The sequence below is a fragment of the Macaca nemestrina genome, chromosome 1 (genome assembly GCF_043159975.1).
Source record: "Macaca nemestrina isolate mMacNem1 chromosome 1, mMacNem.hap1, whole genome shotgun sequence".
Lineage (NCBI taxonomy): Eukaryota > Metazoa > Chordata > Mammalia > Primates > Cercopithecidae > Macaca > Macaca nemestrina.
The window spans coordinates 98,812,962-98,834,473 of NC_092125.1; the positions used below are offsets into that span (position 1 = coordinate 98,812,962).

Here is a 21,512-nt window from a genome sequence, read left to right on the forward strand (position 1 = left end):
ATATTTTGTGCTGCATCATTTTGATTCCCTTCTTATTTCTTTTTCTGTACATTTTGTTATTTTCTCAATGGTTACTACAGGTATTACAATGAATAGCTTCAACAATATCTTTTGAATTAATACCAATTTCTTATCAATAGTATAAAAAACTCCTATACAGCTCTATCTCCCAACTTTTATTGTCACAAATTACATCTATTTCTATTGCTCTTCACTTCTTGTGCCCGAGTTTCCATTTTCTTTATATGTAAAGAACATTCTTTGGTATTTCCTTTACTGCAAGCCTTTTTGTGACAAATTCTTTCAGTTTTTTATTTTTTCTAAAAATGTCTTTATTTCAGCTTCATTTAAAAAGATTATGATTTTTTTTTTTTTTTTTTTTTTTTTTTTTTGAGACGGAGTCTCGCTCTGTCGCCCGGGCTGGAGTGCAGTGGCCGGATCTCAGCTCACTACAAGCTCCGCCTCCCAGGTTTACGCCATTCTCCTGCCTCAGCCTCCCGAATAGCTGGGACTACAGGCGCCCGCCACCTCGCCCGGCTAGTTTTTTGTATTTTTTTTAGTAGAGACGGGGTTTCACCATGTTAGCCAGGATGGTCTCGATCTCCTGACCTCGTGATCCGCCCGCCTCGGCCTCCCAGAGTGCTGGGATTACAGGCTTGAGCCACCGCGCCCGGCCAAGATTATGATTTTTTGAGACAGAGTCTCACTCTTTTGCCCAGGCAGGAGGGGAGTGGCACAAGTCTTGGCCTTGACTTCCTGGGTTCAAGTGATTCTCATGCCTCAGCCTCCTGAGTACTTAGGATTACAGGCGCGTGCCACCACGCCCAGCTAATTTTTGCATTTTTAGTCAAGATGAGGTTTTGCCATGTTGGCCAGCCTGGTCTCGAACTCCTGACCTCAAGTGATTCACCTGCTTCAACCTCCCAAAGCGCTGGGATTACAGGCATGAGCCACTGTGTCTGCCTTCGTCTTTGAAGTACTTCTTCACCGGTATAAAATTCTAGATAGGCAGTTATTTTCTTTCAGCACTTTAAATATATCATTCCTTGGAAAACCAAACAACGTATGTTCTCACTGATATGTGGGAGTTAAGCTATGAGGATGCAAAGGCATAAGAATGATACAATGGACTTCGGTGACTTGGGGGGAAAAGTGGGAGGCGGTGAGGGATAAAAGGCTATAAGTAGAGTGCAGTGTATACTGCTCGGGTGATGGGTGCACCAAATCTCACAAATCACTACTAAAGAACTTTCTCTTGTAACCAGACACCACCTGTACCCCAATAACCTATGGAAAAATAAAAAAAAAGATACCATTCCATCATCTTCTGCTTTTTATTATTTTTGCTGAAATGTCAGCTAAGTTGTTTATTTTGTAAAGGGAATTTAGTTTTCCCCCACTCTGGCTATTTTACGATTTTTCTATTTATCTTTGGTTTCCATGTTTTTTTTTTTTTGATGTTTTGAGAAGTTGTCTTTTGTTCATTGGTTTGTTTTTTTTTTCTTCTTCTTTTTTTTTTGAGACAGAGTTTCACTCTTGTCGCCCAGGTTGGAGTGCAATGGCACGATCTCGGGTCACTGAAACCTCCACTCCTGGATTCAAGTGATTCTCCTGCCTCAGCCTCCCAAGTAGCTGGGATTACAGGCGTGCACCACCATGCCTGGCTAATTTTTGCATTTTTAGCAGAGATGGAGTTTTGTCATATTGGCCAGGCTGGTCTCAAATTCCTGACCTCAGGTGATCCATCTGCCTGGGCCTCCCAAAGTGCTGGGATTACAGGCGTGAGCCATCGCGCCCAGCTTGTTGGTTTGTTTTGATCTTGCTTGGGGTTTGTAACACGTTTTACAAGTCTATCTTGATGGCTTTTGTCAGTTTTGGGAAATTGTTATCTGTTATCTCTTTTGCTCAGTTCCTCTTTCCTCTCCCGTCTCCTTGCTTTCCAATTACACTTAGTTTAGGGGTCTTGTTTTTGCTATATCTCAAACATCTCTTACACTCCTTCTTGTGTATTTTTATCCTTTTGTTTTTCTTTACTTCACTCTGGATATTTTATAACAGTTTTCTAATTCTCTTTTCAATGGCATCTAAATGACTTTTTAAACCCTTCAATTGAGTTTGTTTTACAGTTATTTTACATTTTATTTCTGTAATTTTCATTTAATTCTTTAAAAATCCAATTTCAGGTAAGTATTGCTGCATAATGACCCACTCCAAAATCCAGTAGTTTGAAACAACTACCTATTTAGTTAGTGATTCTGCTAGTTGGCAATTTGGGCTGGGCTTAGCTAGGTGGTTCTTTTGGTTTCCTCTTGCAGCAGTCATGCATGTGTGGTCAGCTGCCAGACCACAGATGGCTGATTCATTTATTTATTTTTTATTGTTTTTTGAGATTAAGTCTTGCTCTGTCACGTTGACTAGAGTGCAGTGGCATGATATCTTGGCTCACTGAAACCTCCATCTCCCGGGTTCAAGAGGTTCTCGTGCCTCAGGCTTCCAAGTAGCTGGAGTTACAAGCGTGTGCCACCACGCCTGGCTAATTTTTGTATTGTTAGTAGAGACAAGGTTTTACCATGTTGGCCAGGGTGGTCTCAAACTCCCAACCTCGAGTGATCTGCCCTCCTTGGTCTCCCAAAGTGCTGGAATTATGGGCATGAGCCACCGCACCAGGCCAGGGGTGGCTGATTTAGAATGGCCTTAGCTGTATTGGTTTATCTCTGTATCATGTGATCTCTTATTCTCCAGCAGGCTATTTTAGGCTTGTTCACATGTCAGCCAGATGAGGTTCCAAGAGAACAAGTAGAAATGTGCAATGCCTTTTCAGATCTAGGCTTAGAACTGGCAGACATAATTTTTGCTGCGTTTCATCATGAAGACCAGCCCAGTTCCAAGAGACAGGGAAATGAACCCCATTTCTTGATGATGGAAGGAGTTGCAAAGTCACATTGCAAGGACATGGTTATTTTTGCATTCGATCATGCTAGTTCTCTGCTGAAATTCTTAAACTTATGTCTTATTTCCTTGAACATATTAGACATGATTACTTTAAAGTTTATGACTGACAACTCTATTATGTAGATGCCCTGTTGGTTGGTTTCTATTGTCTCTATTCTTGTTTTGGTTTTTGGACATGTTTCCTTTTCTTATACTTCATTTCATTTCGGATATTGTGCACGAAAAATTCTAGAAATAATTTAATGCTCTGGTTGATGTTATTTTCCTCTAGTCATAACTTATATTTGCTTCTAGTGGGCAGCTAGCTTAGGGCTACTAGAGATTCCAGATCATTAGTTCAATCCAGGGTTGTGATGATTCAAAACTGAGCTTCAGTTCCTGCGAGGGCTGTTCATTTCTCGTTCACTCTTACTCTTAGTGTATAGCCCTCTGTGGTACCAACCTCAACACCGATGGATTTTAGGTATACCCACTTTCTAACAGGAGGGGCCTGAACTCCATGTTCTCTTAGTTCCTTGAGTTTTATTGTGAGCTCTGCTCAGCTTCTCAGCCTTTTAGCTGCCATTTATGGAATCAGAAGATGCCTCCAGGGAACAACCGTCAGAAATGTTGGTCTCACCTCTCTGAGTTTCCTTCTTCCAGATCTTGGCCCCGTAATTTTTCACTGCTTTGTAAACTCTCTGATAACTTTAACAATGTGCTTTTACATGTTGTTCCTTTTTTTTCGAGTTATTTTTAGTGGGAGGATTTGTTAGCAAGTCTTAACCTGGATTTTCATTACATAATTAGAATTCCTCAGATGATTCTTTATATCAACCGTTAAGGAGATGCTGTAGAATGAAAGTGTTCCATTTCCAGATCACAAACTCTCTGGAGTCAGGAATCACGTCTTATACGTGAAGAGGCCCTGCCTCTTCAGGGGCTGGATTAGAGTGGGACTCAGTAAGGACTGAATGATTGATGAGGACAGTTTATGTCCTTCTTGTAAGTTTAGTAATGATTTTTTCCATTCACCTTTGTTCTCAGGGTCTTTGTGCAATATCTGGTAAGTTGACCTGTTCTCATAAATAGTGCTAGGACTGTGGGAGACAGAGACACAGAGATGCACAGCACAGTCTCTACTTTGGAGAAGCTTTTGGTTTGCTAATGGGCAGAGCCAGTACAAGTCATATAAATATAAATGGGAACCTATGTGTTTTAGTCTTAGGAACATCAAGATCAAAGAAACATATTTCATCAAACAAATAGTATTACAAGTCCTTTAATTATTTACTTAGTCTCTTGAGAAAATGCCAGGGAGAAGCTGTGGCTTGGAGAGAGTGCATTCATAATGCACTGGACATCTAAAAACCCCTCTCTCTCCATTGCTTACTTCTTAATAGCGTCCATTTTAACAGAGCCACTTGTAAAACTCTCTCCATCTCCTATTCTCTCCTCCAAACCCTCCCTGACCCACTCCAACTCACCCAGAGAGACTTTTTAATTTACTGTACCTACTGGGCCATGCCACATAGCTTCGTTGCTAAAACTGGCTGTAGAAACTTCCAGTTTTGTACACTGCCTGCACTGAATTGCTCCAGGTTGTCACACCCCCATATTCATTAGGTCTCATCTGGATTCATTGACAGGGAAGTGCTGGGATCTACCTGGGAAGTGTAGTTTTATTTTAAAAATTGTTTTCTAGGGAGAAATTTTTGTGGAGACTTTCTGATCACTGAAAAACTGGCAAACATCAATGAGTAATGACCAAAATCCAATGTGCCAAGTGCCACGAGAGAGGATTATGTATTCAGCTCTCTGAGAGGACTGTTGAGGGGTCATGAGTTCAGCTTGGAGGGTCATTCTTCCTGGGCCTGACCCTTCAGAATTTCTGACAGTCACTACTTTCCATTAGTAGTTGCCTCAGCACTGCTTGGAGGGAGTCACATTAGATGTGGTGTTTATAACATCATGGTTAAGAATTTATCCTCTGAAGTCAAACTGCTGTCTTTACAAAGAGTAAACAAATAAGCTGGGTGCAGTGGCATGCACCTGTAGTCCCAGCTACGAGGGAGGTTGAGGTGGGGGGATCACCTCAAGCCTAGGAGTTCAAGGCTGCAGTGGGCTGTGATTGTGCCACTGCACTTCAGCCTGGGTGACTGAGTGAGACCCTGTCTCTGACAAACAAAACAAAAGAAAACAAAAACAACACCAAACTGACTAGGTTTCAGGCTCATCATTCTCACTGTGTAACTTAAGCCAGTTACTTAAGCTCTTTCTAACTCAGTTTCCTCACCTATAAAATGGGGATAAGGGTCATTGTTAAGTTAAATAGTTAAAATGTATAAAACATTTGTACATTTTCACCATTTTATTCCTTTTAACTTAAACGGTTAAAATGTATAAAGTGCGAAACCTGCCTGTCACATAGTAAGTACTCAAGATTTTAGCTATTGGTCTATGGGATCCTTCAGACTAGGGACAAAGAGCTTGGGGACAAGGGGAGGCAGATGGGGGGATACACTTTAAGGTGCTCCTAGGCTCTGGGCTCCTCATACCCATCCCCAACCTATTGGCTTAAGGGAAATCACATCCAGCTGCCCACATTGCTCACTCTTCCCGCTACTTTCAGCTTGGGTTCTCTTTCTAGGATGCCAGGGATCAGCTGACCATGTGTTTAGCATCTTGGGAATGCCCCTTCAGTTACAACCAAACAGCATACAGACAAAGATTTACAATGTTCAGTGGAAGATGTGGCTGCCCTCACAAAATACATTTCGTCAGATATTGCAGTGGGAGAATGGCTCTTCGCCTTCCAATACCTTCAACAATAGATTCAGTTTTATAATCAAGAACTCGACTCTTCTCATCAAGGCAGCTCAGCAGCAGGACAGTGGCCTCTACTGCCTGGAGGTCACCAATACGATGGGACAAGTTCAGAGAGCCATGTTCCAGGTTTTTGTATTTGGTAAGTCTCCAGGACTGCTCATACTGCCCTCTCTGATTCCTGTAGGCCTCTAATTTCTGTATTTCCATGCCTTTCTGATCAGCATCTCTGCTTCCAGATAAAGTTGAGAAACCCCGCCTACAGGGGCAGGGCAAGATCCTGGACAGAGGGAGGTGCCAAGTGGCTCTGTCCTGCTTGGTCTCCAGGGATGATGATGTGACCTATGCTTGGTACAGAGGCAGCAAGCTGATCCAGACAGCAGGGAACCTCACCTACCTGGAGGAGGAGGTTGACATTAATGGCACGCACACATATACCTGCAACGTCAGCAATCCTGTTAGCTGGGAAAGCCACACCCTGAATCTCACTCAGGACTGTCAGAATGCCCATCACGGTAAGTGGAACACACTGGGCTATAACAAGGGCTGAAGGTTTGGACCCACAACCAGGCTCATGTGTAAGACAGACGTGGTATGAGATAAAATCCCTTGGCTTCCTCTCCCAGTGCCTTGTAGCCCTTCCCAGGGGAGTCCTGGCCTCCAAGCACATAGTTCCTGTAAAGCTATCCTACTCTGGAAAAAAAATTACCCCTGTTTCCTTCTGGGAGATGCAAGCTTTTCTTCTGCAGAGGGAGGGCACAGTTTTTTGGTGAGTGACAGTCCTGAAATGGCTCCTGAACATTATTTTCTTCCTGAGAGAGGCTGATGGAGAACTGTTCTCTCCTCTTGAGTGATAACTTTCTCCAGGCCACATAGTTCAAGAGGTAACTATACTGTGCAGCAGTAGCCTGGAGCGGGAGCATGAGAACGATCCCAGGGATACCTAGATGAGTTCTTGGGTTGTTGCTTACGCTCATCCTACGAGTTACCTGAGTTCACTTTCCACAACTTTTTATTATATAAACAGAGACTTCATATGCCAGCAGCATGGGCACTATAGAAAAAAAAATACAGTTCTCATTAATAAGGAACTTACAGCCAAGTAAGGGCAACTAAAATAAGTACTTTTGCACAAAAAATAAACAAGACTGAGGCAGGCTGGGAGCAGTGGCTCATGCCTGTAATCCCAGCACTTTGGGAGGCCGAGGAGGGTGGATCACAAGGTCAAGAGTTTGAGACCAGCCTGGCCAACATGGTGAAACCCTGTCTTTATTAAAACTACCAAAAATTAGCTGGGCATGTGGCTGGCACCTGTAATCCCAGCTACTCGGGAGGCTGAGGCAGCAGAATCCCTTGAACCCGGGAGGCGGAGGTTGCAGTGAGCCGAGATCGCGCCACTGAACTGGGACACCAGCTTCATCATTCAGAAGCTCTGTGATCTCTTAGAGGTCAGGTGTGGTGACTCACACCTGTAATCCTAGCACTTTGGGAGGCTGAGGCAGGTGGATCACTTGAGTCCAGGTGTTTGAGACCAGCCTGGACAACATGGTGTAATCCCATCCCTAATAAATAAATTAAAAAAAACAAAAAAAGCTCTGTGATCTCTGGCAGATTCATTAACCTCTCTGAGTCTCAATTTTTCCCCCCTTGGGTAAAATGGGGATGATAATAAGTACCTCGGAACCCTTAATTCCTTTCCCTTCCTCTCATTGGCTGGATTATGTATCAGGCTACATGTTTGACACAAATGTTTTAAGTAGAAGCTCAAATGAGGAAGAACCATGAAGGCAGGAATAGTGGAAAAGAGAGATGGAAAACTTGCCTGGACAATGAGTATTTTTTGAGTTAAAAACAAATGAATGGATAAATGTAACATTTGTTGTGCTAGATGCTTTACATGTCCCTCAGTATCCATGGGGAATTAGTTCCAGGACCCATGCCATAACCACAGATGCCAAAATCCACGAATATTTAAGTCCTTGGTATAAACAGGTGCAGTATTTGCATATAACCTATGCACATCCTTCTGTATACCTTACTTAAATAATCTCAGATTAATTATAATGTCTGATACAATGTAAGTGCTATTTAAATTGTTGTTATACTGTATTGTTTAGGGAATAATGACAAAGAAAGAAGTGTCTACATATTCAATATGGATGCAATTTTTTTCCTCTGAATATTCTGGATCCACAATTCATTAAATCTACAGTTGTGGAACTCAAAACTTTGGAGGGCCAACTGTATTAGATCATGTAATTAACCCCCATAGGTAGATAACGTTATCCCCTTTTACAGGTGAGAAAATCTGAGAGGCTCTGAGGTATCTTCCAAAAAGAAGATGACTTGAGAGGCCCAGAGAGGTTAAATAAATAGTGCAGAGCTCACAGAGTTAGAATTTGAGCCAGGCCTGTCTGATATTAATATCCATGCTCTTGGCATCACTCAGAGGAGGTTACCCAAATGAGCAAAGAGAAAACCTTGATGGTGAGTTCACAGAGTGTGATCAACCACACCACAGAAAAGAGTGGGTTTTGAGGCAGCCCCTGCAGTAGGCAGATGGGAAGGAAGAAGAGAGTGAGCTGGCAGCTCAGACCTCATGCCTTCTGTATTCCTCAGAATTCAGATTTTGGCCGTTTTTGGTGATCATCGTGATTCTAAGCACACTGTTCCTTGGCACCCTTGTCTGCTTCTGTGTGTGGAGGAGAAAGAGGAAGGGGAAGCAATCAGGTGAGTGGAAGGTCCTTGGGGTGATGCTTCTGCCTGAGGCCTCGGATCCTGTGACTTGGTCCTGCCTCCAGTGGGATGTGTCTGGGAGCACAGCATCTCCTTTTCCTCAGCGAGCTTTGGTATATGCATATGCGTGGTGGCAGGGGGCATGCAGGCCGCCAGGCTTTCTCTCCTCGTTCATGCTTTCTGATCCCCAATGTGCAGATTTCCCTGCAGACAGCTGGTTTGGGAGGAAGCATGAGAGGGGCAGTTTGGTTGCTGCCTCTGTGCTCTTTGGGGTTCCTGGGAAGAGCACTAACTTGCCTCCTTTCTAGAACCTTCTTTAAGGTTTGGCCATTTGGGGTGGAGGTGGGGCCTGTTAGAAGCAAAAGCCCTTCTGAAAGTTTCTGCAGTTCTGCTCTTTGTTTTCTTCCTCCCTCAGAGACCTGTCCCAAGGAATTTTTGACAATTTATGAAGAGGTCAAGGATCTGAAAACCAGGAGAAATAAAGTATGTTGTCCCAGAGGCTGGGGTCGCTCTCAATTGGCTTGGAAAATGCTCTTTCAATGATGGTTATACAGAGAAGAGGGACAAAAAGGACTGAACAACTGTCTTCTTGATGTGACCCTCAGCCCTTCCCCAACTATCTTTTCTCCACTTGCTTCCTAGTTCTGGCAATGGAGGAAAAGAGGAAACAAAAGGAGCAGAGAAGATGAAAGGGAGGCTGAAGGGGCTTCTTGGTGCAATATTGCACCTGCTGAGAAGGGATGGAGCACAACAGAAATCAATGGCAGAGGCAGAGTGCTGCTGTGGTATTTGTTGTCTGACCACAGATTCTTTTTCCCAATGAGTCAGGGCTTGCATTCATGAGTCCCTTAATGGTGACACAGGCTGGGAAGTGTGACCAGCCAAAGCATAACAGTTTTGTAGCTGGCTCAATGGGCTGCATTCACAGCCTTTTGGGAGAAGAGGCCTGAGTGTGGCTGAGGTATTAGAGTAACCAGCCTGGCACAAAGCCCACCAGCCTGAGTGGGTTCCTCCAGGAGCCTCTCGCCTGCTCTCTGTGGCAGGCAGTGGCCAACTCTGCCCGTCATCCAAGAATTAGAAGAGGAGGAAATTGCAGAGGGCCTGCAGATGCCCCTGCTGCTGTGTCCTGCTCAGGGCTAATGTGGTGACAGGCCCAGGGGAAAGCTCTAATGGGGCCTACCAAACTGCTGGCAGGAAGTTGGGGGGTGAAGTGGGGCGGAAATGTCTTCTTTCCACTGCCCCCTGGCGCTTGGCTGTGGAGACCCAGCACCACGTAGCAAGCACATGTGGTGGGGCTCTTCCGCGCTGGCCACATACGTGAGGCCCTGTGCAGCCTCGCAGAGCAGGCAAGCATCCTCTCCTGGGCCTGGTTTCAGTGGCAGTTAGGGCAGTTCCCCACGCCTGTTTTGTTTTGTTTTGGCCCCAGCGGTGGCTATGGGAATGTGAAAAATAAAGCAGTGGCTATTGGAATGTGAAAAATAAAAGGGAACTTTGTTTGTCTCACTGCTACCAGACTCTGGTGCAAATTCCTGAGAGCATGTGAATCTACCCACAGCCAATGATGCGCGGGTGCTGCTTGCTACAAATAATCTGTTTTTCCAAAAAGAAGATGACTTGAGTTTAGGAGACCACAGGGGGAGAAACAACTTAGTGCAAAGGAAACATCTTGGGGATTCAGTCCTATTAGCTTACTTCTGACTCAAGAGCTCCTCCCAGTCTGGCCTCAGCCCTCTCTGGCCTCTCCCTATTGTCTCAGGGTTCCAATTTGAAGGCCTAAATCTCAAGTTTCATGTGGTCTCACTTTGAGACCCAGCTCTAATCTTTCTAGAAACACTTCAGATGAGTCTGGACAGGAGAGAAAAGCAACAAACTCTTGCAGTATTTTAAAACACAAATGAAGTTACTGACATTGTCAGATGCCCATGACTCTCCAGCCTCTAAGGACAGCTGACAGTTCTCTGCTCCTCTTAGCTTCTTCTTGCTTCCAGGAATTTAGCTTGCACCTTGCCTAATGAAACCTGCTGGCCTCCACCGGCTCCTATCCAACTGGCAATATGCTTTCAGTGGCCAGCAGCATGAAATACCTCCACCACTGATTTCCTAAGGGGCAAGAACAAGAAAAGGGAAGCAGGAAGTGCTGCTCCCTGCTCCCTGCTCCCTGCTTTGGCCCTTGGGTTCAGGGCTGTACCCAGCACTGTAGCTGCCCAGGGGGGCTGGCTTGAGGTCACGGGCAAAGTGACACTGAAGATGATCTAGAGAGGGCTTACCTGTGTTTGGTCTTTGAAATGTTTAAACTTTCTGAATTCCAGTGCTCTGACATAAGGCTCAGATAACAGCCCTACTCAGAGCTTTTGCAAGGAAGAGTTTCTAAGTCAGTAAAGGAAAGAAAGTGACAGCATTCTCTTTGGGCAGGGTTGCTGGAATCCCTCACACCTGGGTGGTTCTTTGCTCCTGATACTAATGGCTTCACCGGAACTGCTCTTCTTTCTGTCTTTCCCCATCCTGGGAGGATCAATGACTCTCCTCAGTCCTGCCACCTCCCTCCCAGGCTCCTGAAAGCCCCTCTTCTTTGCCCTGTTTTCCCCTGCTCAGTCTAAATCTGGACTGACCTAGCTGTCTGCTCATGTTACCCCATCCCTATTTCTTGTGCAGGAGCAGGAGCAGGACCAGACTTTTCCTGGAGGGGGGAGCACCATCTACTCTATGATCCAGTCCCAGGTACCTCTCTAGTTTCTCTAGTCCATTCCATACCTATCTCTGGGGTTTCCTAGTGCCGCCCCCGAAACTCACACCCTTGAATGGCAGAATAAGACCTTAGTGCTCTTGGAATCCAGAAGATAGCTTGACTTCAGTTGCATTAACACATGATTTGAAAAGATCCATGTGATTGTGGAGCATCTTAACACAGCTGGGAAGCCTGATGTGGGCATTCCTTCTTCTTCCACGTCTGGCAGAAGGTCTGGCCCAGATAAAGTCTATAGGAGCAGAAACCTGGTTAGGGGACTCAACTTCTGCTTTCTTGCCCTGCTGCTGCCTCTAGCACTTGGGGCTCTTTGCACTTTTTATCCCTATTCCCTATTATATTCATTTTCAGGAAAGAATGAATCTGCATTGGTCTCTTTTATCTTATTATGACTTAGCAATAATGTCCATTTTCTTTTCTTTTAAAAAATTTTATTGTTTAGAAACAGGGTCTCTTTATTGATTTATTTTTTATTTTCATAGGTTTTTTGGGAACAGGTGGTATTTGGTTTCATGAGTAAGTTCTTTAGTGGTGATTTGTGAGATTTTTGGTACACCCATTATGAGACGGGATCTCATTCTGTCTACCAGGCTGAGTGCAGTGGTAGAATCATAGCTTACTGAAGAAGCCTTGAATTTCCAGCCTCAAGTGATCCTCCCACCTCAGCTTCCTCCTGGGTAGCTAGGACTACAGGTGTGCACCACTGCACCCGGCCATATTTGCTTACTAAGTCTCACATAACAGCCTCATGAAACTGGTTCTAATACTTTAGATGTGGTCTACATTCCATATCACAATGAGGAAACTGAGACTCAGGTCAACTGATAACTCAAGGCTACATAGCTAGGTAGTGGCAGAGCTGAGCCAAAGCGTTTTTGAGTCTCCATTGCACCTCCTCATACTCCACCTCTGATATTCTGGGATTAGAGAAATTCACTCATAAACTGGAGAAGTGTCCTTTAATATTGATGGCTAAAATAACATTGATAACCCAGGCTGGGACGTCTCTCCCAAGGGAAACACTGCCTCCTGGTGGCCAGTAATAAAATACTTTCTGATAAAAATGGCTTAAAAAAAAAATAGAAAAAAAAAAAAAAATTGAGACCTGAAACAGCACCATCTTCAGTTTGGTGGCTGAGTTGTGGGGCAAAGAAAATCTGATTATAAGAGTGCTTGATATCTGCCATTTCTCTAGTTTTAGCCACATGAACTCCAACAAGAGGAACTTGTATCAGTGCAAGAAAGGGCTCCTCTCAAACTATGGTGTTGGGTGAGAATGAGAATCCTCCTCTGGAGCATCTTAAAAGGAGGATGGTTACCTGAGTTAGAGGACACCTGATTCAGGTCTAGGCAAGGAAGGCAAGTTGCCAAAGGGAGGCATTGAGATGTTGAGGAAAGAGCCCTGGAGAGTCTTGGGTTTGGATTCTGCTTCTACTGTGTATGCACTGCCTGACTTGGGCTATTTATCCTTTTGGAGCCTCATTTGTGGCATGGGGCAAATTATGATCATTCCTATTTTATAGGAGTGTTAAAAGAGTTAGAGAGGCCGGGCGCGGTGGCTCAAGCCTGTAATCCCAGCACTTTGGGAGGCCGAGACGGGCGGATCACAAGGTCAGGAGATCGAGACCATCCTGGCTAACACAGTGAAACCCCGTCTCTACTAAAAAATACAAAAAAACTAGCCGGGCGAGCTGGCGGGCGCCTGTGGTCCCAGCTACTCGGGAGGCTGAGGCAGGAGAATGGCGTGAACCCGGGAGGCGGAGCTTGCAGTGAGCTGAGATCAGGCCACTGCACTCTAGCCTGGGCGACAGAGCGAGACTCCGTCTCAAAAAAAAAAAAAAAAAAAAAGAGTTAGAGAAGGGGCCGGGTGCGGTGGCTCATGCCTGTAATCCCAGCACTTTGGGAGGCTGAGGCAGGCAGACCACGAGGTCAGGAGTTTGAGACCAGCCTGACCAACATGGTGAAACCCTGTCTCTAAAAATACAAAAATTAGCTGGGCATGATGGCGAGCGCCTGTAATCCCAGCTACTCAGGAGGCTGAAGCAGGAGAATTGCTTGAACCCAGAAGGTAGAGGTTGCAGTGAGCCGAGATCGAGCCATTGCACTCCAGCCCAGGCAATAGAATGAAACTCTGTCTCAAAAACAAACAAACAAACAGAGGAGAATACACATTTAAAATAAATGCTCGACAAATAGTAGCTTTCATTAATGACAGAGCGAGACTAACACTCAGGTTGTCTGACCTCCTGGCTAGTCCAGGGCTCTTTGCACTAACACTTGAAGCTTCCATCTGGGCAGGGTTGAGGTGGAGGGATGGAAGAGATGACCTTTGTAGGGTTGTGCTGGATCTGTGCTTCTGAAATGATTTTATTTCTCTTCTCATTAGTCTTCCGCTCCTACGTCACAAGAACCTGCATATACATTATATTCATTAATTCAGCTTTCCAAGAAGGTGAGCTTCTTCCTGTGGTGATGGTGGGGTGTTGTTGATGCAGATGTGTATTTTGCATGTGTTTGCAGAGACAGTATGTGTGCACATCCTAGCAAGTTGTTCTTCATTGTGTGTATCTGAGTAGCTTCTGTTAAATGACTGTATTTAAATGTCAACGGGCCAGTGAGAAATGCCTTTCTGGTTCTGTCTGGAGAAAAATAACAGCTTCTAGACTAAGAGAACAGTAGATTAAATGAGTTTTTGGGAGTTTCTGTGGGAGGTAAAGGACAATCAGAGACAGAAAGGAGGTGCTTTGCACAGAGAGACTACGGGGTACTTAGGCCAGCTGAGGCTATGGTGAGAGATACTGGAGGGGTTTGCAAGGCAGGGCATATTGCCTGGAGCTGGAGGAGTAGACTGTATCTAGAGAGACACAATCTTGACCCTCAGGGACCAGAGAAAGGTCCTGACCAGTCAGTCACCTGCTGGTGGAGGCCTCCAGACTGAGGCAACCCATCGTCATCCACTGAAATCCTTCTCCAAGCTGAGCTCATAGCTCTCTTGTGTACTTGGAAACAGAGTTGGGTATCCTGGTACCCATGGTCATTATTTTTCTCTTGTGTAGAAGGGGATGGGAAGAGTGGTGTTCCCAAGGCTGGAGCCATAGTATGAAGCCAGAAAACCTTAACATGGTAGCATGGGAAGTTGGGAGTCCACATAACTGTGGAAGTCCATGCAAGTCAGGGACCACAGGTTTGAAGGGGTTTAGGACAGATTTTCAGACTTTTCATTCAACCTCCTTCCAATAAGCCATTCAACCTACTTGGATCCCATCATGAGAGAGATTTATTTTTAATTATATGCTACAATATAAGGCCTTATAGATGTTCATAGGCACCACGTTCACATGCTTTGGTATATGAAAACTCTATGTGCTACTGAATGTGCCTCTGAATTCTAGTGTCCTTGGGTTGGCAATTGCTTATATGCCTGAATTGTTTACATTAAGGGTGTATGTACACCATGTGTTGAAGAGTTATATGGTTTGGGGCAGTATTTGCATTAGGATTGCCTTGCGGATATGTGTGTGTGTGTATGTGTATGTGCTCTGGGAAAGTGTATGTGTGCGTGTGTGTGTGTGCGTGTGTGTGTGTATATACACACATACATATATACATACACACACATATATGTATGGGTTTTAGGTGTATGTGGGTATGGAACAGTAAATTCTGATTTTGGTTCAGAAATATCATATTATAGGCAAATACTGTATATATTGTGTCTTCCCTGGAGACCATAAACACCATTGTTTGCTCCTGGGGTGACAGATTCTATTCATTTTCCGGCTGAGAGTGCCTCAGAATTTTTCTGGGCCCTGAGTCTCTTTTGGGACCTCTCACATCACTTAGGAGTGGGAGAGCACTTATCTCGAAGTTAAGCATTCTTTACCTTCTGAATTTCTAGCCTGGATCCAGAAAGAGGAACCACAGCCCTTCCTTCAATAGCACTATCTATGAAGTGGTAAGATTCTGGAACTCCTCAATGGGTTTAGTGTCTGTGGCATAGCCCTGAAATCTAGCCATGAAAGGGTACACTTAGGAAAAGGTCATCCACATGGTCTCAGAGTTGTAGGGAATTTAGAGATCTTCTAATGCAAGCCTCTGTTTTAGAGATGAAGACACTGAAGGCCAAGGAGAGTGAGGGTCTAACCCAAGATCATGTTGCGTGTTTAGATATGATACTTATCGGGCAGCTTGGGTTCTACATTAGGGCTGTCCCCAAGCTAGTTCCCAGGCTGTGGGCCACAAACTGGACATCTCCCCTTTCCAAGAATGGTTGCGGGAGGGGTCAGAGAGGGAAGATAAAGCACTCTAAATGATTTTCTAAAATTAGCAAGTCTTTGGGAGCCATTGCAGGACATAGGTGATCTTAATTTTCTTCAGGAGTGGACACTATTCAAAGATGACCACTGAGCCTGGTGGCTGAATTCCCATCAGAGCATTTAGAGACTGGAAAGGAGGGACTCAACATTTCTTGGGAGTTTATTATGGATAAGGTAGCCTGCCAGTGTCTTCACATGAATTATTTTATTTAATCTTCACAGAATGCTACAAGATAGGTATAATTATACTTTCCATTTATACTCAGAGAAACTAAGGCATGGAGAGCATCCCTCATCCTCCCCCCCGACCCAGTAGCCTCACACTACACCTGAGCCTCCCCACCTGTGGTCCGATAAAGATGCTGCCATTGGTCACAAGGGAGGGGGTGGATGGCTGCCTGCCGGTATTCCTGGCACTTCAGCTATCACCCAACATTAAAGCCAACTGGACAACCTAGGATCATAGAGGGCACTGTGTAGACTCAGATAGCTTGTGAGGTCATGAAAAAGCATATATGGTTAAGAAAGCACTGGAATTGGAGCCAGAAGAACTAGATTCAAGTCCCTCCTGCACTTCGCCCTAGTCGTGGACCCTGAGTAATTTGTTTTACCACTCTGAGCTTCATTTTTAAAATCTGTAAAATGGGGATGGCAATTCATACCCCACAGGATTGTTATAAGGACCTCCCAGTGGAAGTGCCTGAAATTTCTCCTTTTCTTTTGCAGATTGAAAAGAGTCAACCTAAAGCCCAGAACCCTGCTCGACTGAGCCGCAAAGAGCTGAAGAACTTTGATGTTTATTCCTAGTTGCTGCAGCAATTCTCACCTTTCCTGCACATCAGCATCTGCTTTGGGAATTGGCACAGTGGATGATGGCACAGGAGTCTCATAGAACAGCTCCTAGTTTGGAGAGGATATGGAAATTTGTTCTTGTTTTATATTTTGTTTTGAAAATGATGTCTAACAGCCATGGTAAGAGCAAGGCTGTTAAATAATATCTTCCAGTTTACAAATCAGACATGAATGGGTGGAGGGGTTAGGTTGTTCACAAAAGGCCACTTTCCAAGTATTTGTAATCTAGGAAGTGTATGTAAGTGATGTTATCAGCATCGAGATTCTGTCCACCTGATTTTCAAGCTGTCCCTTGTCTCCTTTTCTCCTCAATCTGGGTTGACTGCATTTCTAGACTCTCCCTGAGCCTGGGCCTTCCAAAGCAAGAGGAAGGAACGATAATGGTGACTCAGGGGAAGAGGAAGCAGCCCTCCGCTGAGAGCCTGGACTGTCTGGCTGTGAGCTGCCTGGCAGGTTCTGCACCAGGAGCCAGGGCCTGGGCTTCTCAATTGCAGAGAAAAAACTTTCCCCCTACATCTCACACCTTTACCTCTGGCCAGTTGGCCACCAGGGGGAGTAAGCTGAAGGGAGAGTAGATGGTGCAAAGCAAGCCCATCTCTGAGTAGAAAAATCACCCGGGCACATGCCAACCTGATAACTGGGGGTTGAGACCAGCTTTGTCCACGGTATGATGTTTGATTTATGAAGACACATTGTTAGAAATCCATTTTGGCTTCTTCATAGAAGTGGCTTCCCAGAGGAAGAGGCCTCTCAGAAGCCATGTTCTATTTAAGTTCTGAGTCCTGATGAGTGCTCCCTAGGTGCACTGATGAGGGCTCAGGCAGCTGAGAGCTGAGCACGAGGCAGTTGGAATCTAGACACTATGCTGGGTTCCCTGAGTCGTCAGTCCAGACATTTCAACAAGGCTGTGGGGAGCAGGGCGGAGACTCTGGCTGGGCCCAGGAAAGGGACAAGGGTGAACTGGGAGAGGACTTACTCAGAGATCCCAACAGGTGATACTGCACAAAGCCTGGTTCTTCAATTGTCCTACCCTGTATCTAATACAGGAGTTTCATATAAAACTGTGATATCGTGCAGATGCAGTCTGAATTCCTTACCTGAATTAAATTTATGTATCCTCTCCATATCCTGCATTTTTATTCTCTATAGCAGCCAAAGGACACTTGTGGGCCGTCCATAAACATGTCTGTTTGAATACTGCTGTAGAGGGTCTGGCTTTCTGGTGAGCTGGCAGTGTCCTTCAGCCCTGTTTGCACTGGGACAGCACAGAACCAGGCACCAGGGGCTATTCCATCTTGTGAAGGAGAGCCAAGGCATGCACTTGCTCACACCCTGCAGGATCCCTCCCCGCTGAGACTGTGCTGCTGGCCATGCTGGCTTCCTCCTGGAGAGAAGTGTGAACAGATGACATCTTAAAGCAAGTGTGAAGCTTAAAAACCAGGGAAATATATTCAGAAGGAGTCTGGTACTGGGAGTTGAGTTGCAGAGTCAAGGAGTTCAGTGAGCAGAGGCAGCAGGAAATAACGGGGGTCAGAAACAGTCCAGATGAACACCAAGGACTCTGACCACTAACTGCTGCTGGCCTTTCACGTGTCCTGCATAGATCTTGAACCGGCCAGATTTATTTAAGGAGCAGAAGAGACCCTATGGGGTCAGGGCTTTTGAGGATGCAGTATTATGGAAAGAAAGATGTACAATATCACCATGTTATATGTCTGATTGTTGAGCTTCCCTGATAATGTCTCACAAAGATAATTATCCATGCAACAAGCCAGTCAATGAACAAGCAGTAATTAAGCTCCTGCTGTGTAGGAAGCACTGCTTGAACCCCTGGGAGTACCCACTGCAGGTAACAAAAGCCATACTGATTCCAGGCCCATGTGCAGGAGAGCATGACAGAGGCAGCACACAATTAAAGGACCTAGATGGGCTGCAAGGTGATGGTAATAGAAATGTACGCTAGAGTATCATGAATATAAGTCAAGCATAGTGCATCTTACAGGCAGAAGAGAGGGCTGTAGCCACAGTCTTGGGGAGAGATACTGTGGGCATTCTGTATCCAGACTGGACAATAAGGAGGGAAGTTCTTTTAGGTAAATATGGGAAGCTCATTTGAAACAGGCATTTTAAGCACCTTTACAAAATAGCAAAAGAGTAATACACACATACGGTTTAAAAAACTCCAGCAGTGCAAAAAATTGTGCAGTAAAAAATGTCTCTTTCCCAGCTTGAGATTCCCAGTTCCTTTCCAGAAGCAGCCACTAATGTTTTTTGTATTTCTTTCCAAAGCTTTTCTATGCCTATGTAAGCATGTAGACTTACATTTTTTTCTTTTCTTTCTTTCTTCTTTTTTTCTTGAGATAAAGTTTTGCTCTGTTGCAAAGGGTAGAATGCAGTGGCGCGAACTCTGCTCACTGCAACTTCCACCTCCCAGATTCGAGTGATTCTCCTGCCTCAGCCTCCCAAGTAGCTAGGATTACAGCCATCAGGCCAAGCTAGTTGTTTTTTGTATTTTTATTAGAGACGGGGTTTCACCATGTTGACCAGGCTGGTCTTGAACTCCTGACCTAGAGTGATCTGCCCACCTTGGCCTCCCAAAGTGCTGGGGTTACAGGCATGAGCCACCGCGCCTGACCAACGTACAGTTTTTTAAAAATCCAATTGGTAGCATACAATACACATGGTCCTGAACTTTGTTTTTTCCACTCCATAATGTATCTTAGAGCCCATTCCATATTAGCACCTATTAGTCCTTGCTTGCTTTCCAAGCGGCAGGGTTTGCCGTTGCATGGGTATATAATCATATATGTAACTGGATTCTCACCAAATGGACATCTAGGTTATTTCCTGCCTTTTATTTTAAATAACACTGCAGTGAGCATGATTTTATGTACATCTTGTGTCATGTGTGACAATTCTCTTGGGTTCATTTCAGCAGTGTTGAGAAGGTGGTGTAAAGGTCAGCTGGTCCAGGTCCCTCAGCAACATTTGACCAGTCGTGGTAGAATTTCGAGAAGGAAACGCTATGAGTGTGGGAGGTGACAAATGGGGCAAAGACATCTGAAGCCCATAGGCTCCAAGAAGGAGCCTGTGTCTGAACTATTAATGGGCTTGGGAGGCCTTGAGTGTGAGAAGGATGGGGAGGGGCCACATCCAGGCATCTCTGAGGCACTGAGGTGCTTCTGTCTGTGAGCCCCAGGCCCCATGAGGTCCAGCTGACTCTCCAACCCCACGGTCCCGGGAGACGGGCAGCAGCTGCTTTTCCTTTCAGGTGAAATTTTCATAGGTAGGACTTTCAGGAATCTCAAGATCATTCTGTTATGGTGGCGGCACGACCTGTGAGCCAAAAATCCACAAAGAATATGGTTAATAAAGCCCTGGAAGAGTGAGGCTGTTGAAAGAGGACGGCAAGGCCAGGCTATGACCGGTCCATCCTACAGAAGTAGAATCACATGTGCTGGCCCAGGCATGGCACAATTAACCAGCCTGATGCCAAGCATTTATGGAGGATCCTAATGGGAAAGGCTGTGGGCTGGACGCTCTGCAAGGCCAATGCAAGACAGTTTAGTGCAGCAAATCCAGGGGATAAAAAAATGACAGTGAAGGGCCTTGCCCTCAAGAAGGTACTGTCAAATGATTCCTATCTCTGCCCTAGCTGGAGAAACAAAATAAACATTTATGTGAAGATAATTTAGATGGCAGAGATTAAGTTCCAAAGTAATGGTCCAGACCATTAGTCCCCAAGTTATTCCAAGGGTTCTTAGACTCCCCTGTCTGAGAGTGTTCAGGGAAGGCTCTAAAGGGCAGATGAGCTCTGCACTGACCCAGAGGAGTGGGAGGCTGGGTACCAGCAACAGCTTGGGGATAGCATAAACCTTTGAGATGTTGTGCAGAGAGGTATATCAGAAATAAGAACTAAAGTAGGTTTGAGAATTTCCGGATCAAGTAGGCAGTAATGGCCTTCAGCGATCCAGAACCAGAATTCCTGGTCCTGACAATTCTGAAGACAAGGGACATATCTGTTAAGATTTTGGTTCAGGAAATGCACTGATTTCCACTTACACTGTAGGAGAGGTGGTTTTAGGGGTCTTAAGTCTCCACGGTAGTGTGGGTGCCTTACAGTACTGACCAGACATGTGGTGGTCATTCTGAAACTCAGAGCAGGGACTGACATTCATGACTTTAAGTTTGACCAATATTGACCAAAACACAAAGGGCCAGGCCGGAGTAGAAAGCAGCTCTGGGAATGCAGTGAACAGCACATATTTGGCCTCAGGTTCCAAGGCAAAGTCTCTAGCTGGCTAAGCATTAGACTACTGTCTAGAAGTCAGCATGAGATGGATGATGGTTGAATCAAACCACACATCCCAACGAGTGTTTACTGAGCAAATTCTATCCATCTTTTAAGGCCCAACCCAAATTCCTTTTTTAGGAAGTGTTTCCTCTTTACCACAGTGCAGTGATATCCCCCACCTTCAGTGTCTGAAAAACCCTTAGGAACTGAGCATACAATTTGTTAAGTAGTCAAGTAACCTTAACCCATTTATGCAGGAGGTTGCAATTTTTTGAATTTGTGTGTGAGTGAGAAATCAGACCTTGGCGATTATCTCGAGCAGTAGGATATAAATAACTCCTACATGCTTAGCGTTCCAATAATGGAACACTAGGCATAAATGCAACATATGTATGACCTGTGTGGCCACTTATATGCGGAGTTTTTTCAATAAACATTACACTGAGTGTGCCTGCCTCTCCTGTCTCCCCTTTTACCTCCTCTATCTCTTTTACCTCTACCACTCTTGAGAGAGCAAGACCAATCCTTCCTCTTCCTCCTCAGCCTACTCAATGTGAAGGGTGAGGATGAAGACCTTTACAATGATCCAAATTCCACTTAATGAATAGTAAATGTATTTTATCTTCCTTATAATTTTCTTAATAATTTCTTTTCTCTAGCTTACTTTATTGTAAGAATACAGTATATAATACACATGACATGCAAAATATGTGTTAATCGAATGTTTATGTTTTTGGTAAGGCTCTGGTCAACAGTAGCCTATTAGAAGTTAAGTTCTGGAGAGTCAAAGTTACATAATGATTTTTGATTGCAT

The 21,512-nt window shown here is 44.8% G+C and overlaps 2 protein-coding genes across 4 annotated transcripts in view; one reads left to right on the plus strand and one right to left on the minus strand.

Moving 5' to 3' along the window:
• LOC105498187 (CD244 molecule) overlaps positions 1-17,528 on the plus strand; it is a 33,544-nt gene extending 16,016 nt beyond the window's left edge. For all 3 annotated transcript variants that reach the window (XM_011770106.2, XM_024798084.2, XM_071082503.1), the window contains exons 2-9: positions 5,582-5,899; positions 5,997-6,272; positions 8,377-8,487; positions 8,909-8,976; positions 11,146-11,211; positions 13,623-13,688; positions 15,135-15,191; positions 16,279-17,528. In XM_011770106.2, the coding sequence (XP_011768408.2) occupies positions 5,582-5,899; positions 5,997-6,272; positions 8,377-8,487; positions 8,909-8,976; positions 11,146-11,211; positions 13,623-13,688; positions 15,135-15,191; positions 16,279-16,359 (1,043 nt within the window). In that variant the 3' untranslated portion in view covers positions 16,360-17,528. The remainder of the gene's footprint in view (positions 1-5,581; positions 5,900-5,996; positions 6,273-8,376; positions 8,488-8,908; positions 8,977-11,145; positions 11,212-13,622; positions 13,689-15,134; positions 15,192-16,278) is intronic.
• A 300-nt stretch (positions 17,529-17,828) lies between these two features.
• LOC105498281 (lymphocyte antigen 9) overlaps positions 17,829-21,512 on the minus strand; it is a 30,761-nt gene continuing 27,077 nt past the window's right edge. Inside the window, 1 exon segment of the mRNA XM_071068669.1 lies at positions 17,829-19,740. Within this exon segment, the coding sequence (XP_070924770.1) occupies positions 19,672-19,740 (69 nt within the window). The 3' untranslated portion in view covers positions 17,829-19,671.